This window comes from Amaranthus tricolor, chromosome 6, assembly GCF_026212465.1.
Source record: "Amaranthus tricolor cultivar Red isolate AtriRed21 chromosome 6, ASM2621246v1, whole genome shotgun sequence".
Taxonomy (NCBI): domain Eukaryota; kingdom Viridiplantae; phylum Streptophyta; class Magnoliopsida; order Caryophyllales; family Amaranthaceae; genus Amaranthus; species Amaranthus tricolor.
This window is the reverse complement of record NC_080052.1, coordinates 18,809,636-18,826,016: the sequence shown is the minus strand read 5'-3', so window position 1 is coordinate 18,826,016 and position 16,381 is coordinate 18,809,636. Positions and strand designations below refer to the sequence as shown.

The window sequence follows — 16,381 nt, the reverse complement described above, 5'->3', positions numbered from 1 at the left end:
AAAAAGTGAATTTGTTAATATTTGATTTTCCTTATCTTTATTGTTGTTTGTCTCCAAATAGGCCTAATACGTTCGATTATATGATTTTATTATTTAATCATTTTTGTTAGAAGTAGACAAAAATAGTGTATGAATGCATTGAGAAGAACAATGGTTATCTCTATGAATAGTACCTAAACAGTACATGAATAGTGTTGCTATTTGTAGTATAAATAAGCAACACTCTTGTATTGTATGGATACGCAATGATATACTAATTTGATATCAATTTCTTATACTACTTTTTTCCTTGTATTTTTCCTAGTTCTTAACAATTTTGACCTTTATTCATGATGTGATTGGAAAAAATATAACAGAACAAAACAATAATACTAATCGAGAGAAAATAACAAGTACACAAGTTGTAGCTTAGAATCTAGCTATACTCCAATTTGTCATTTTGGTTTAGTTTGAACTTTAAATGTAAGTCAAGCGTTTAACTCTTTATATGTGTTGAATCAAGTTGACTACTACATTTAATATATTTTAAATCAAATGACTCATACCATAGTTTATATAAATTGGGGACTAACTTCCTCTCAATATATATATATATCTATTTACAGAAATCAACCTGAAATACAAATTTATTTATATCGTATAGAATTGAATAGTCATAAGAACAAAAAACTTATTGAGACTTCATCAAGCACACTTAAATTTTGCAATAATATGATCTATCCAATTTGTTCATTAATTAACAATGGATATATCTTAGGATTTACAAAGTTGGAAGTTTCTAAACAAGTATGTTATAAATAAAATTGTAAGGTTAACATAAAAAAGCAATTTGAAGAACTCATGTTAATTATCAAATACTCCACTGTTCCTTTGAGATTTCTACTAAAAGTGAAATGTTGTGAGGAGAAATATCATTCTCATTACAAACTCAAAGGGACAAAGGGATATTTTATATATTTGATTAATGATGGATATTATAGAAAGAAAATTTACAAGGTAACCCATTCAGAACCATCAATGAAGCTAAGAGAAATAAAAGGTTGAGCTTCTTCATCAGTAAGTTCTCTTGACCATGACACTCTCCCGGAAAAACTTGCCCCTGGCCCTGTGCACTTGTATTGTCCATAGAATACCGTCCTACATAATAATACCCACCAATAATATTCATAGTCACATTTCATGTTTTACATAGTTAATTACAACTTGATGCTTTGGCTTTTTTTGGTTGCAATATTTTTGATGACATTTTTACATTATAGAAGAAATTTTAAATACAATTTTAAAAAGAAAAATTAAAATTAAAATTAAAATATCTCTTTTTACCCAATTCGATAATCTCTTCTGTTATTTAACATATAAAAATCTCACATTTATATCATTTTTTTTTATCTAACATAGTTTTTGTTAAAGCAAGTGCCAATAATCTTAATAATAACGTTAACTTTAAACATATTGTCGACCATGTCTTATTATGTACATTAAAAGAGGATGGTGAGGATATGTCAAGTTGTGTAGGTCTAAGGTTTGGAACGATTGATGAAGTGATAAACGTGGGGTAAATGAGGCTTCACTAGTGGTGTGAACAATGCCTTAAATGAATTAAGGCATGGCTTGAAGGTTGCTTGGTCAAAGCAACAAGAAAGAGTTTATTTGTAGCTTGCTCGACCTGATGTGGGGTCGCTCGACAAGTCGAGGAAGTGTGTTGGTCGAGCAAAATGTGCAAATGAGACAATAGCTTCACTGGAGGCTCGCTCGACCGAGCGAGAGTTGAGCGGTCAGCATTGGATTCTATTTTGGTCAGAATTTGTAGTGATTATGCAATAATGTGGTGCATTACTCTATTGTTTATTGTAATGTTTATTGTTATAGTTATTTGGGGTGTTAATTGTGCTTTATGGTGAGTAATTGAGAGGTTCTAAGAAGGATACTCATTTCCTCTATAAAAGGAGTATCATTCATAAAACAAAGATCACCACAAACACACATATTGAGGGGTTGTTTGGTATCAAAATTTTTAAGATCGGAAACAAAATCAATTAATTGTCACCATTACCAAATGTTTGGAAAGGATGTTGAGGTAATCGTTACCATTTCTTGATGGTATTCGTTTCTCCACTTTGTTACCTCTCAAATAGTTGGAGAAACAATTACTGTAATTTTCTTTTTTCTCAAAACGCCATAATTAACACTTCTCCTCTTATGATTGTATATCAAAAACCATCATTGATGATTAGGTTGATATTGTCTTCTCAATTTTTTTTTATTTTTTATTAATTAATTTTCTTTCTTGCATGCAATTGAAATTTTTAGGGATTAAAACTGAAAAGATGCATTACTTTATCTATTTCTTTGATTTGTGATGATATTCAATTAAAATTAGGAAAAATTGTCGGGAATAACTGCATCTATTAACTATCCGCTGTGAATAATCCGTACTATCGATTATTTATGAATAATCCCACCTTTTTACTATTTTTGCTCGTGGCACCCCTGAAAAAAAATGACCGGCTAATGCAAGTTTTCATGTGGATTTTATTTCTTCTATCCCCTTTATTTCATCTATCTCTTTAGAAATCTATTTTCAAACCATCATCTTCAAATTCCTCTTTCATCTTCAAATTCCATCTTCATATTCCAAACAATCATCTTCAAACCAAGAAGTAAACCAATGTAGTTTGCTCGCTTGATGTTGGTATTGGAGTTCATATTTTCAGAAATAAAAAAATGAAGAAGATGGGTGAAGAAGGTAAGGTGAAGAAGAAGAAGAAGAACCAAAATGAAAAAAGTAGGTGAAGAAGAAGAATAAGAATGAAGAAAGTTAGAGTTAAGGAAGAAGATGGGTGAACAAGATGAAGAAATAAAAAGGAATGAGAATAATACCTGCAACAGCTACATGGAAACCTACATTAGCCGGTCACTTTTTTCCAGGGGGTGCCACGAGCAAAAATTGTGAAAAGGTGGGATTATTCATATATAATCGATAGTACGGATTATTCACAGCGGATCGTCAATAGATGGGATTATTCTCGACAATTTTTCCTTGAAATTATGATTATTAATCTCACTTTTTCCACAATTTAGCTTGATTTTCTCTCATCTCCTACCTTAATCTTTGTCAATTTTATTAGCTTGATATTCAATTGCAGTTATAGTTGCTTTTTCTAATTTTCAAAGAAAATTCTACAATTCATTATCTCTAACATGATTTCTACTTTTGAAGATTGAATAAGTTTGGTAATTTTCATTCTCAATCTTGGCTTATTTATAAATTTTTTTGAAGTTTTTTCTTAATTTTTTTAACTGAGCAAATTTCTCGGCAAAATTAACTTTATAGTTGACGATGGTGGTAGTGGTGGGCTGGTGGTGCAGTGGGCCGGTGATTTTATAGTGATGTTGAAGGTGTTATAGGTGCTCCATGACTTGGGGTTGGTGGTTTAATTGACATTGAGGTGGTTTTTATATTGAGGAAAGAGGAAGGACGATTATGAGTAGTTAATTAAAGAATTCACGAGAAATTGTTTCCCTTTCTCTTAATATATACCAAACAACCTATAATAATAACATTTACTATTATCGTTACTCTTGTTAACAAATCCCCTTTCCATTACTTTTTTAGTATTCATACCAAACACTCCTTGAAACACTCCTTGAGAGTAGTCTAGTACATTGTTAGAAATTTAAAAGTGTTCTTACTTTGTTCCAATATTTTGTAATGTTGAGAGGTTTGTTCTTAAGCTAAGAAAGGTTTATTATAATTGTATTGTTGAATTATTTATAATAAAACTACATTTGAGGGGAAGGTATCCAAGATACCTAATAAAACAGTTGTGTTCATCTTTACTTATATTTTTCATTTTTTTTTCATTATTAAACCCTCTTTAAGGCTTTCATTTCAGTTTTTGGTTACTTTACATGTTAATATATATTAGTTACTGTGACCCTTTATTGATGCAGGTACTTCGTGCTATAATAAGGAGTTTTAATTGGTGCAGCTATATAAACTTTAAAATGCAATAAAAAAGGGCGACCGAAATATTTTTAGATAAATAAATAATTTAATGATGAGACTTTTATATATTAATTAAAATGTGTGATTTTTGTTATCCAATAAAATAAAAATGAAAGGTTTTAAAATTTTAAATTTCTTTTTAAAAAATAGACGAAGTTACTATGTAATAAACTCTCATTCATATGATGCACTACTGTTTAACTACTTTTCTATATATAGAAACAGTAAGTTTTGTATGAGACCGTAGATTTATATATCATATCGATTATCCTCTATTCATGTCATTCATTCACAAACTGGTCTTTAATTATTTTCATTTGTCTTATTTTTCCATTAACGATGGACCAAAATTAACTTTCCAAAATTAAATTTTTTCTTATAAAATATAAATCTAGCAAAACTAGAGAAGGATAGGTGGTTAGTATTAATCTATACGCATTATATTTGTCCAAAAAAATTCGAACATTAAATTTATGGAAACGTTTATTAAGTTTCAAAGGCATTTGTGGGAGACTTTTTTATGGTGAGACCACTCATATGATAGAGTACGTAGCGCAGTGGATTCAATTTAAATTTTTTAAAAAATTATAATATACAATCACTAAAGAATCAATTTAAGATATAATTGATACCTTTAAGGTAAAAAATGATATCTTTAAAAGTTACAAATGATCAATTCATAATTTATGACTTGACAGTTAAAATTAACCATTTTAAGATTATAAATGATTTCTTTAAAGATCCTTTTAAGATTATAAGTTATAATAATTGATCATCATACAAGTGATGACTTATTGTTTAGCACTATAAGCAATGATCAATGTAAGTTTGTAATTAATTATTTTTAATCTGTTTAGTTATCAAGTCAAAATTATTCGCTCTAATGTTAAAATTGATCACTTCATGTTGAACATCTAGTGTATATTAATTCCTAAGATATATTATCAAGTACTACAAATAGTTGTGGGACAAAATGTATAAAAATGCAAGGTTCAAAAGAGGTCAAAGGGAAGGACAAAAGGAAAAACAGGAAACTGAGTCGGCAAGAAACGCCGATTTGGCTTTCCTATGAGCTGGGCCTAAAGTCGACTCAGCTTTAGGTGCTGATCAGTTCAATGTGTCTTTTCGTCTTCTTTGATCAATGTGCATTGGATTACTTTCTTGTTTCATCCTTCATCTGATGTTATATTAATGCAATGAATACCACAATACACATGGTATTGATGAATGGTCATTATGTTGGATCATCAATGGTGATTAATTGAGTCATGACCCTTTGGTGTTCTAAGACTTGTATAAATAGAGGTCTTAGGGAAGGATGTAATACACACTAATTTATGAATTCTATTATATCCTTACTTTTTCTCTTGCTTTGTGTTTTTCATAAAGATTTATAAATTTTTTGTTAGTCTTTCAAGTTTATAATTTATTCAAATACATTGTTGTTTAGTTATATAACCTAAGTACTAAGGATATATTGAGTTGTTTGTAATTTGTTGTGAATTTTCAAGTTCAAACCCAAGTACCTTTGTGGAGGAAATATCACAAAAGAAAAGTAAGCACATGCCTACAACTTGTATCAAGTTTCCGGGTAATAACATTCATTACAAAAGCATCTTCAATTTCTTTAGTTTAATTTTATAAGTTTATCTTTTAGCCATCATCAAAGGGGAAATACAAATTCCTTTTAATTGTAATTTGTATTTCGCATTATTATTTATAATATTTCATATATTTTATCACTTTAAGGTTAAAATTGATCATTTTAAGGCCAAAATTGATCACTTTGACAAAGTCGTAATTGATCCAAGTAAAATTATATACATGAAATTGATTACTGTAAGGTCAGAATTGATCACTTTTAACACAAAAGTGATCAATTAAAAAGATAATAATTGATACATTAAGATTCTATATTTTAGATTTAAATTAATCACTTTAAAGTTAGAATTGATCACGTTTAGATCAAAATTAAAAATAGAATCAGACCCGTACGTATGAAATTTTTTAACATATTGAAGCCAAAGTTAGATGGTTGGAATTTTTTAAACAAATATTTAGGTAATACACATTTTGCTAATAGAATGACAATCTACAATAAGGTGACAAATAAGTGAATCTAAGCACTTTTTAGGTTGGCTAATGATCAATTTAAAATGATTATTAAACTAATATGATTAAATATTATACACTTGCATGGTTAGTGGACTCTGACTACATAGCTAATTATGGAGAATGAGGTAGTAGGTGATAAATATAGTACCACAAATTAAAGATTAAATAAAGAGAGGGAAGTAAAAGATTGGAATTATGTGGAGGAATATATAGTATAAGTTTCTATGTATGGGTTGGGTTCAAAAGTAACAACCTTTATGAGGTTAGTGCCACCACTATACCTTCTTCATAGACTATGGCATACCCTCTATTCTTTTAAAGTAAAGTATTTGGGTTTTGTTTCATTTTGAATAACTATTTAATTTTGATTTAATATTTTTCTTCTCTCTGCGTATGATGTCATATTATTATTAATTATTAGATTTTATGTGAAATCTAAATTATTAACTTTAAGATGGTTTAAAATATTGTAATTCCGTACTTTTAATAATCTATTTGAAGTAAAAAAATTATTGAATTCTAAAGAAAATACTATTACTATACCAATTTTTTCACTCTTCAATAATAACATTCTCATTGATATACAAAATACATCAAATTTAAATATGGTCAAGATAATCTAAAATGGTTGATCTTGAGCGATTGCTCTGTTTTAGACTATATGTTACCGAGTTTATGACATATTTAGCGTCAAATATGTTATTCGAATTACAAAAATTTATTTCAAAATAGATACAAATCGCTTTTTTCGAGTTCAGCCTATTTTAACATGGTATCCGAAGCGATAGTTCGATCAAAAATAAAAATGGTAGGTTTGAAAAGAATGGTATTCTTATCCTAATTAATTACTTCTACATGCGAACTAAACGGGGGTTCACATGTCAAAGGGGCCGGGTGTTGGAATGTTTTGTTCCACACCGATAAATAAAGATGGTTTGCACACTTTATAAGTCATTGGAGCCCTTCTTCTCATAGTTATATGGTTTTAAGATGGTATCCCATTGCCTTATAAAATGTGTGCATATCGTATTTCTCCGATAACACTTATTAGGCAAAGATGTATGCCCACTTATGATAGTATAGACTCATGATAATAACACAACTTCTTGTGAGAGACCATCTTTAATTGAACCGGCTCATTATATATTTTTTAAAATATTATAAGTAGGCATTAAGAATGATGTAAGTAGACATTTAAGATATTGAAAGTAAGCATCAAGAATAATGTAAGTAGGTATTAAGAATGCGGTAAGTAGACATTAACCTTAACTGGGTTGGACTTGAGATATGTCTCTCAAAGAGACGATTTCTCAAGATACTGGCTGTAATAATAATGGTAAAGTTTGCAGGAAATCCATTTTTTGTTCCTAAAATCTCCAAGAGGTCTGTTCCTTGTGCTTAAAATACTCTTACTTAGCTAATGGAATGCATTAAGCAAGTCTTTAAATATGCTCTACTTGTATTAGACTATTAGAACAACTTGGTACGTTTGTGTTTAGTTTCATGCTACTCGTGTACGCCAAGAGGTCTGGTCCTTAATACCTTATGTTTAATTTAGTACAACTTGGTACTTTCTTATTGTAATTTAGCTTGGTATAGACAAATACATATTAACTCTAGTACATAAATTGAGTTTGTAAAGCTGCTTTATATATGCAATTTATTCTACTAGCATCACACACTAAGCTAGGGCATGCTTGTACTATATCTAACACAAATGCATACACCTCATTGCCATGTTTTATTATGTGATATAGTGTATCTGTATATAAGTCGAACTGATGAAAGACCAATTCAACAAAATTTTCATTAAGTTAATGGTTAAAATTTAATATCGTAGCCTTTTAGACATTAAATGTGAAAGCAGACATTATCTCCTCATTGATAAATTTAACAATCATGTAAAACAAATGATATTCTAGCCATTTGCATTAGGCACAAGCTTCCTTCATGCAATCCTCCTCTCACCCTCTCGGAAGCACATATTAGAATTAGTATTGTGGCCGATCATATATATTGGTAGTATATTCAATTAATCGGGTGATTTTTTCCATATTACAAATTTCAGTACCTTTCTTAAACTCAAAATTCATAACCCATAATAGTTATTGTTATAAAAACTCCGTTTATATATACTTATGTTAAAAATGCCGCTAGATGAAATTCATATGAGACAAATATAAAGTTGATGCAATAATGTTAAAAAGAAAAAAGAGTGAAGGAAGGAAAACATACATTTCACGGTTAGGATCACCCCAATTGTACCAGCCAGTAGGGAGGATGATGTTATCCATGTAGGTATAAGCAAAGACAACCCTAGAGAAGGGTCCCCAAGCTCTACCAAGGTATAAAGCTCCTGAGCCCGTGACCTTACAATTTACAAACGAAAACCCTGTATCATCCAACATGCTATGCCTTCCTTGTGCTGTTAGTGCCCCGTATTTTGGTGCTATTGCATGCACATGACATCCCTGTCATCCATACATACATTTCTTTCAATCAATTCATCCCATTAACACCGAGGAGCGAATGTAGCTTTATTCAATGCTGTCAACTAACAGCATTTAACAAATTGTATCTTCAAATATTTTAACAAGGGTACTGGTTAAGTTGGTTAAATTGGTATACAACATTGTCCCAGGTTCAAGCATTATTATCAACATATTTTAAAAACAATATTTAAGACATTAACATCATTTGATTTTCTTTGGGATCCGCTTCTAAGCACATGGTCTTCATCTTAAAATAGAGCATTAAAACTAAAAAATATGTTTAGTTTACCTTTCTTGGAAGCTTCAAAGTTTTTAGTTGTTTACTGAATATTTTTTCTGTCTATTTCATTTTTTATATTTATCATTTTGAATCAATATTTCTTTTATTTTGATTTATGTTTTCTTTATTATGTCATAATTTCAAAATCAAATCTCATCCACACTCATTTTCTCTTTTTCTTCAACAATACATTTATAAGATGACAATTCCACTCCTATACTAAAATCAAATCAATACATAAAGTAACTCATAATTAATGTAATTGAGGAGTATATACATTATATATATATATATATATGGACTTTATAATCACAAGAAAGTTCACGTTATTTTTTTTCTACTTTCCGCTTAGAAAATTTGTTAAGAGCCTTTTGCATGGAATTGTTTTTTCATGATTAGCTTGTGAAAGTTAAGTCATTGGACTTCTCTTTACACAACTTTTGAAAAGAACATAAATAAAGACAATAAAATAATTCCATCCAACGAATCAAAGGGACTAACTCCAAAAATTTCTATACCATATTTTTTTTATCTTTAGTTTATCTTTGTTAAATAAAGCTGTGGCTGTGATGAAATGAGCTAGCACTAATTTGTTATCCTCTTAATTAAACATAATCTAATCACGAGTTAAATACATGTATTCCAATCATCAAAATAATCAAATAAACTTGTTAGAATTATAAACTAGTCTAATAATTATTTTTCCTTTCAGGTTTGATATTCACTATCATACTTTTTGAAGAAAACAATACTCTTAAATACATATATAAAGGAGATCATAAGATAATGACTTGGGTTTATCAACTATATATTTGAGCACAAGAGGGTGTTTGTGAAAGTAGGAATAACACATTTAACTCCTTTCACTCTCTTTGTTCTTTAATTTTATTGTATTATTTAATCAGCAAGCCCTCTTGAAAGACGTATCTCAAGTCCAGTCCATTAAAGATTAATGTCTACTTACCATATTCTTAATGCCTACTTACCATATTCTTAATGCCTACTTACGTTGTTCTTAATGCTTACTTACCGTATTTTAAATGCCTACTTTCAATATCTTAAATGTCTACTTACATCATTCTTAATGCCTACTTATAATATTTTTAAAAATATATAATGGGCCGGCCTACTCTCAATGAGACGGTCTCTCACAAGAATTTGTGTTATTTATTTTGAATTTTTATTTTGTTAGAAGTACGTGTAATTTTTGGGCTTTGGTCTATATTTGTAGGAAAGTAGAATATTTTATTTTATATTTTATATTATTCTGATTTAGTTTCCTTAAGTTTAGTATTCTGTAATATTTCGTTCTCTTATTTTAGTTCTTATTACTTGTATAAATAGAGGTAGTACCACTCATTATTAATTAATACAAATCAAGTATTCAAAACTCCAAACACAAATCTATACATTATTATTTCTTCATTATGATTTTCTACATGATATCAGCGTTGTAAGGTTTTCCTGGACAGAAAAAATCTCTCTGTAATTTATCATTGATCATAATTGACCAAAATTAGTCTAAACAAAAACCAAATCAAAACAAAAAACAATCAAACCAAACCAAAAAAAACAAACCAAAAAAAATGATTTCAATGGCATATGTGGAACAAATGTTCTTCCTCTTCCAAAAATTTAACCAAAAAATCAATACAAGATCAACAGTATCGAAAAAACTAAAGTACCAAAGTTACATCAAGTGGTGTAAAGAAATGAAGACCGAAATTAGTGGTCGGGGAAGGCTCAATCAAATTACAATGGTCCCAACGACCACCACAAACGAACAATGTGAGCAAAATGATAGTATGGTGATGTCATGGATCATCGAAAATATTGACAGAGACCTTGTAGATTGTTTTCTTGACTACACTACCACCGCTCACGAACTATGGACAAGAATTCAATTCATTCTCGGACCAATTTCGCTACCTCTCGTAAATGAACCTATTCAACGTGAGGTCGCGAGGGGAAGAAATAGAGACAATGGAGAAGAGTCAAAAGAAAACTAAGGAGACAACTCAACAACCTCCCACGGCCCACCCTCAACAATGGAAGAACGCCACCAATACTCAGATAAACCGAACCGGTAGAAGACCAAATTCAGCCAAGCACCTTCCACACGATGACTGGCCAACGCCTGAAATTCTCAACAAAAAATTGAGACAAGCCCCTTATGTGGAAAATGTGGTCAACATCTACAAGAGTTTGAATGCTTCTTTCTCTATACATATACTCAATTCAAATATTGAAGGGATTGAGAAAAAGCAAGTCAAAATAGAGTTGGGAATAATTGGGGCAAGAGTTTACTTTCCAAAATCAATCCTACCCATTTCCCTTGAACCACGCAAATCCCATGACCCACAAAAATCAATCCTACCAATTTCCCTCACGAAAATCCCCTACCCATTTACCTTACAAAAATCCCTTCTTACAAAACAAAGAAAAAAGAAAAATCTTACCCCACCCATAAAACCTAAACCCAAAACTCAATTAAGACCAGAACCCAAATTTCGAATCTTTGACCCAAATAATAAAAAAAACCAACCCACTTTATTTCTTGACCTTTTATCTAAATCCGAAAAATTGAAAGTTAATTATGGAAAATTTGCAGAAGAGATGATCATAATTTCATTTGTAAAATCAAAAGATTAACTAGTGGATTTTCTATTAAAGGCGATTGGATTCGAAGACTTGAAAATTACTGTACAAGTTCAGTTTCGGTGATCCCGAGACCTAATTTGAGGAGGAGTGTAGGAAAGTAGAATATTTTATTTTATATTTTATATTATTCTGATTTAATTAGTTTTCTTAAGTATATATTTCGTAATATTTCGTTTTCTTATTTTAGTCCTGATTACTTGTATAAATAGAGGTACTACTTCTTATTATTAATTAATACAAATCAAGTATTCAAAACTCCAAACACAAATCACTACATTATTATTTGTGCATTATGATTTTCTACAATATTATCATCTACACTTTATTTTCTTTCTTCTATCTCCATTACATATATCTTTGTCTATATAATATTTGCATTATTCTCTCACTATAAATTAATCAAATAATTTTATGTTTTTGAAATAAAATAAAAGAGATAAATAGAGTAGTTGGTTTACATTTTCAAAAAAAACATAAGCTAAATTCTTTCTAAGGTACCTATGTAGAATGTTATATCTATCTTTAAAATCTCAAACAAAACATGTCCCAGTATTTTGTATACATTGAATGGGTATTTAATATTTAATTAAACTTTCAATATTGACAAATTCAGTGTATATTTTATAAGTCATTAAGTTCATCCTTCCATAATATATAATTTTAGAATTATATCTCTCCATGAAATGTTTGCCTCAATTTTCTCGTCTGGCATTGAAAAAACAAGGAGATAAATTTTAAGTAAAAATTACCTCGAAAAGAGAGAGACCATCACCAAAGATGAAATCAACAGAACCCTCAATATAGCAATCTTTGTAATAATGCCTGCCAACATGATCATAAAGGGTGTCTTGTGCTCCCAAGAAACTACACCCTATAAACGCTGCCGTATCTGCTGATATTCTGAATGCCACTGCTTGAACTCCTTGTTCTCCTGGTTTTGGTACTGGTGTTGTATTCTGCATTAACATTATATAGAGAGTTTGTAAAAAAAAGATAATAATTTTTCTGAAATAAATTTAAATTTAAAAAATTTGGATCTCAAATCATTATTTAAAATTTAAGCCTTTTTTTTACTAAGGTTTCACTAAAAAAACGATCTCACTACAAGTGGTGCGATATCTTTGTATAGTTTTACTTGCACAAGCTTATACTTTCACTGTTTATAGTTTGACATTTAAATTGATTACCGATGCAAAAAGAAAAATTAAAGTCAAATAAAATTTTTAAAAGATTTTCTTAAGAACTAATTTCATAATATTTTCCGTATAATTATCAACTTAATTAACCGGAAATAATTACAAAGAAAATTAAGAGTTGACAAACACACAAAAGTCAAAAATATAAATATTAAAAAAATATTAAAGTATTTAGTTTGAATGTATCATACTAACATACTAATATTCATATTGTATTGGTAAAACTCAATTATAATATATATTTTATGATCAATTAAATATAAAATTAACAAAAAAATTTTGAGTATTTCTTAAATTTAATATGAGCAAAATTAAAATTTTGTTTATCGTACAATAGATTGTATAACAGAATTTTTTGAATCTTTTTGGAAATTTGAATGATATCAAAATAAGTTACGCAAATGGAAGAAGAGTTGGGAGGATGAGTCGAGTACATACGCCCAACCAAAAAGTCACGTAAAATAGTCACATGCAAACATGTTGCAAACCAAAAAAGCCTAAGTTAATTGAATTAACTCGTGCTAACTCAGAGGTTTGTCTTATATTACCATATCTGAAATCATTATAAAAATAAAAACTATAGTAATAAAAAGCTGGAAAATTGATAAATAGTGACTTCTTAATACCTTGTAAAATGTATTAATTTAAAAAGGCTATAATGATTGTATAAGAACTAATTATTTACCTTAATAAATTTAAAGCTAAATTAGGTAAGTATTTAAATGATTTTAATACATTAATTTTATATACCTAAATAACAATCTTGAAAAGATTAATTGTTGCAAAAAACATTTTATACATAAGTAACCAATCATTTAAAAAATATATACTCCCTCCAATTCACTAGTAATGTGTCATTTGCTTTTTAGCCACTATTCATCTCTTACTCTTCATTTGTATTTTATTATTATTTATAACTTAAAACATAGTCAAGTGAGATTTTTTTTGATTCGTCTCAATGTAAGGATTATTTATATCAATTTTCCATAATTTTTAATTATGCATAATTAAAGATATTAAGGATTAAATAAGTCCATTGGATAGAGTGCGTAAAGCAAATGAGACATTAGTAGTAAATTAGAGGGAGTATATATAGATTTAAATTATCAAATATTATTTGAATCAGGTTAAATTTAAAACTAAATAAATTAGTTTGAAGCTACTCAAAATCAACTCAATTCATTCATATAATTAGTTTATTATTTAATTGAATTTTAAAAGATCATTAAAAAAGTTTTTGTATACTTTTAGGGCGAACTTTGCATAAAAAAATTTTTAAGTAACTTGTAAACATAGACAATAAAAAAAACGAAGTTTAGTATAATTTAGATCACTTTGAAAAACACAAAAAAAAAAAAAAAGAAGACTTATTTTGAAGTGTGGAAGTGGGTTATTAATTAATGAGATATGTGGTGGTAGTGAAGGGTAAAGGCCAAAATTTTAGTGGTAATAATTTAGAATGAGAGAGCAGAGAAAGACCAGTTTCAACAACATGGCGATGTCTACGTTCTGCATACTCGTTATGTTCCGATGGATGAGGAGGAGAGGTTAAATAGATAATACCACAAGATAAAAAATGGGGTTTTAATTTAACATATTCACCACCATTAATAAAATGGAGTACAATATATAGCTAAGAGAAGCCTATGATTATGCCTAACAAATCTTGTTCAACATCTTTACAAAATCAAACTTAACAAAAATAATATACAAAGTCAAAGTACACATTTATAAATTACCTAAAATCAAGGAATGAAAAATCTAATTACATAAATAAATATTTTACTTAATAGTACTATTATCCATAGTAATTATTATATTTCATTAAAATATATAATATTTATATATTTTTCTCAAACAAAATATATTTTTCTTCATCATTCTTCAAAATTTTATTTATATATATCTACATATTAAACTCCACATATTGTAGAAGCTTATAAACTTATTTGTTAACTTAAAATTTGACACTAAAGATTTGAAAGTAGACAAAGAAAGGTAATAACCTTGAACGTGATGTTCTTGGCCATGAAATAAGGAGAATTGACAGCAAACGTGGCAGAACCGTAAGTACCGATTGGTATTCCTCTAGGCCCAATTGTTTTTGCTGTATCTCCCCATTGCACTATTGTGTTCTCTGCTCCTTCCCCTTCTATTGTTATGAATGACTTCAATGGTGGTATATTCACCTTCTCCCTGATATAATAATGCCAAAATTAAATACTTATTATTATGTGAATCAAATATATAATTCAATTTTGCAAATCTTATATTATCAAACTAGTGATCAAAGAAATTAATCACCTTTAAACTATTATTACCTTTAATAAATAACAGTTGGGCCAAGCATGCGTCTTGAGGGTATTCAAAATAAACTCGATCCTTATTCTTTTGTGTTATATGTTATAATTTAGTATTGATAATTTTAATCAAATAACCTATGCTATAGATTGGTTGGCTCGGGTTTAAATTCTCTTTTATATAGGATTGTGTTTAACTAACATAATTAATAATTGAAACAGTCTTATAATGAAACTTAATTCTATTGGATTTGCGCATATATAATTAGTCCATTGAATTGATCGTTTATAATTTTAAAGTGATCACTTAGAAAAATAGAATAATTATACGAATTTGCCTTTTGATGAGACGGTCTCATACAAGATAAGCTATTTAACATATGGGTTTAACCAAAAACTATGCTTCATAAAACAGAAAATTTTAATTTAAGTTCTAACCAAGATAAAGAAAATTTAAAAATAAAAATTAAAAAAAAAAAAAACTTACTCATAAATTCCAGCTTTAACTTTGATGACAACTCGAACAAGATTAATGGGAGGGAGAGAATCAATGGCATCTTGGATAGTAGTAAAATCTCCAGCAATAGGGTTTTTACTAACAATTAAAGTGTATGAAGGAAAAATCTTATTTTTAGCGGATTTAAAGATGGTATGTTTAAGACTACCAACAAAATTAACCCATTTCATAAATTGCTGTTCTGAGTTATATTTTTGGGTCATATTAATGGTTAGTTGTTTAGGAATACTTTGTTTACCATGTTTATGTTTACTAACTACTCTACCATGGCTTATTTTTGGGTTGATGGAACAATGTATGAAAAGAAATAATAGAATTGAAAGGAATAATTTATTGTTAGACATATTATAGGGTGAAGAATATGGAGGGAATGTTGAAATTGATGAGTTTAAAGAGTGGGAAAATGTGAGTTTATATATAATGATAAGTAGAAGTATGTTGTTTTACGTGGAAAGTGAGTTTGTTTTTTATTGTAAGGGAATGAAAATAGAGGTCACGGGTGCTTCTGCTGACAACAATGCACAACCAAGTGAGAAGGAGAGAATAAGGATTCACAGGTGAGGAATGTAGGCCACAAAGACTCCACGTTTAAACTACTTTTTCAACCAACATATAATGCAAAAATACGGTTTCGATTTGATCTTGAAATAGGTTTTATGGTTATTCTAACTTATTTTGATTACAGTAAGCTCAAATTTTCACAATAAGATTGTATGATCGAGTATCATATATCTTGCGGCTACATTAATTAGTTTTATTTTTTGTTTGAATTAGTTTCTTATAATAGTATCAGAGCAAACGTGACAAAGCG

General features: G+C 28.9%; 1 protein-coding gene across 1 annotated transcript; it reads right to left on the bottom strand.

Annotated features, from left to right (window-relative positions):
* Positions 1-745: 745 nt before the first annotated feature.
* LOC130815840 (probable pectinesterase 53) lies at positions 746-16,127 on the bottom strand. Its single transcript, XM_057682343.1, has 5 exons — positions 15,541-16,127; positions 14,760-14,949; positions 12,307-12,513; positions 8,360-8,595; positions 746-1,137 (listed from the first exon to the last, which is right to left on the bottom strand). Exons 1-5 carry the CDS (start codon positions 15,912-15,914, stop codon positions 990-992), a joined length of 1,155 nt encoding a protein of 384 aa, XP_057538326.1. The 5' UTR covers positions 15,915-16,127; the 3' UTR covers positions 746-989.
* Positions 16,128-16,381: the final 254 nt, after the last annotated feature.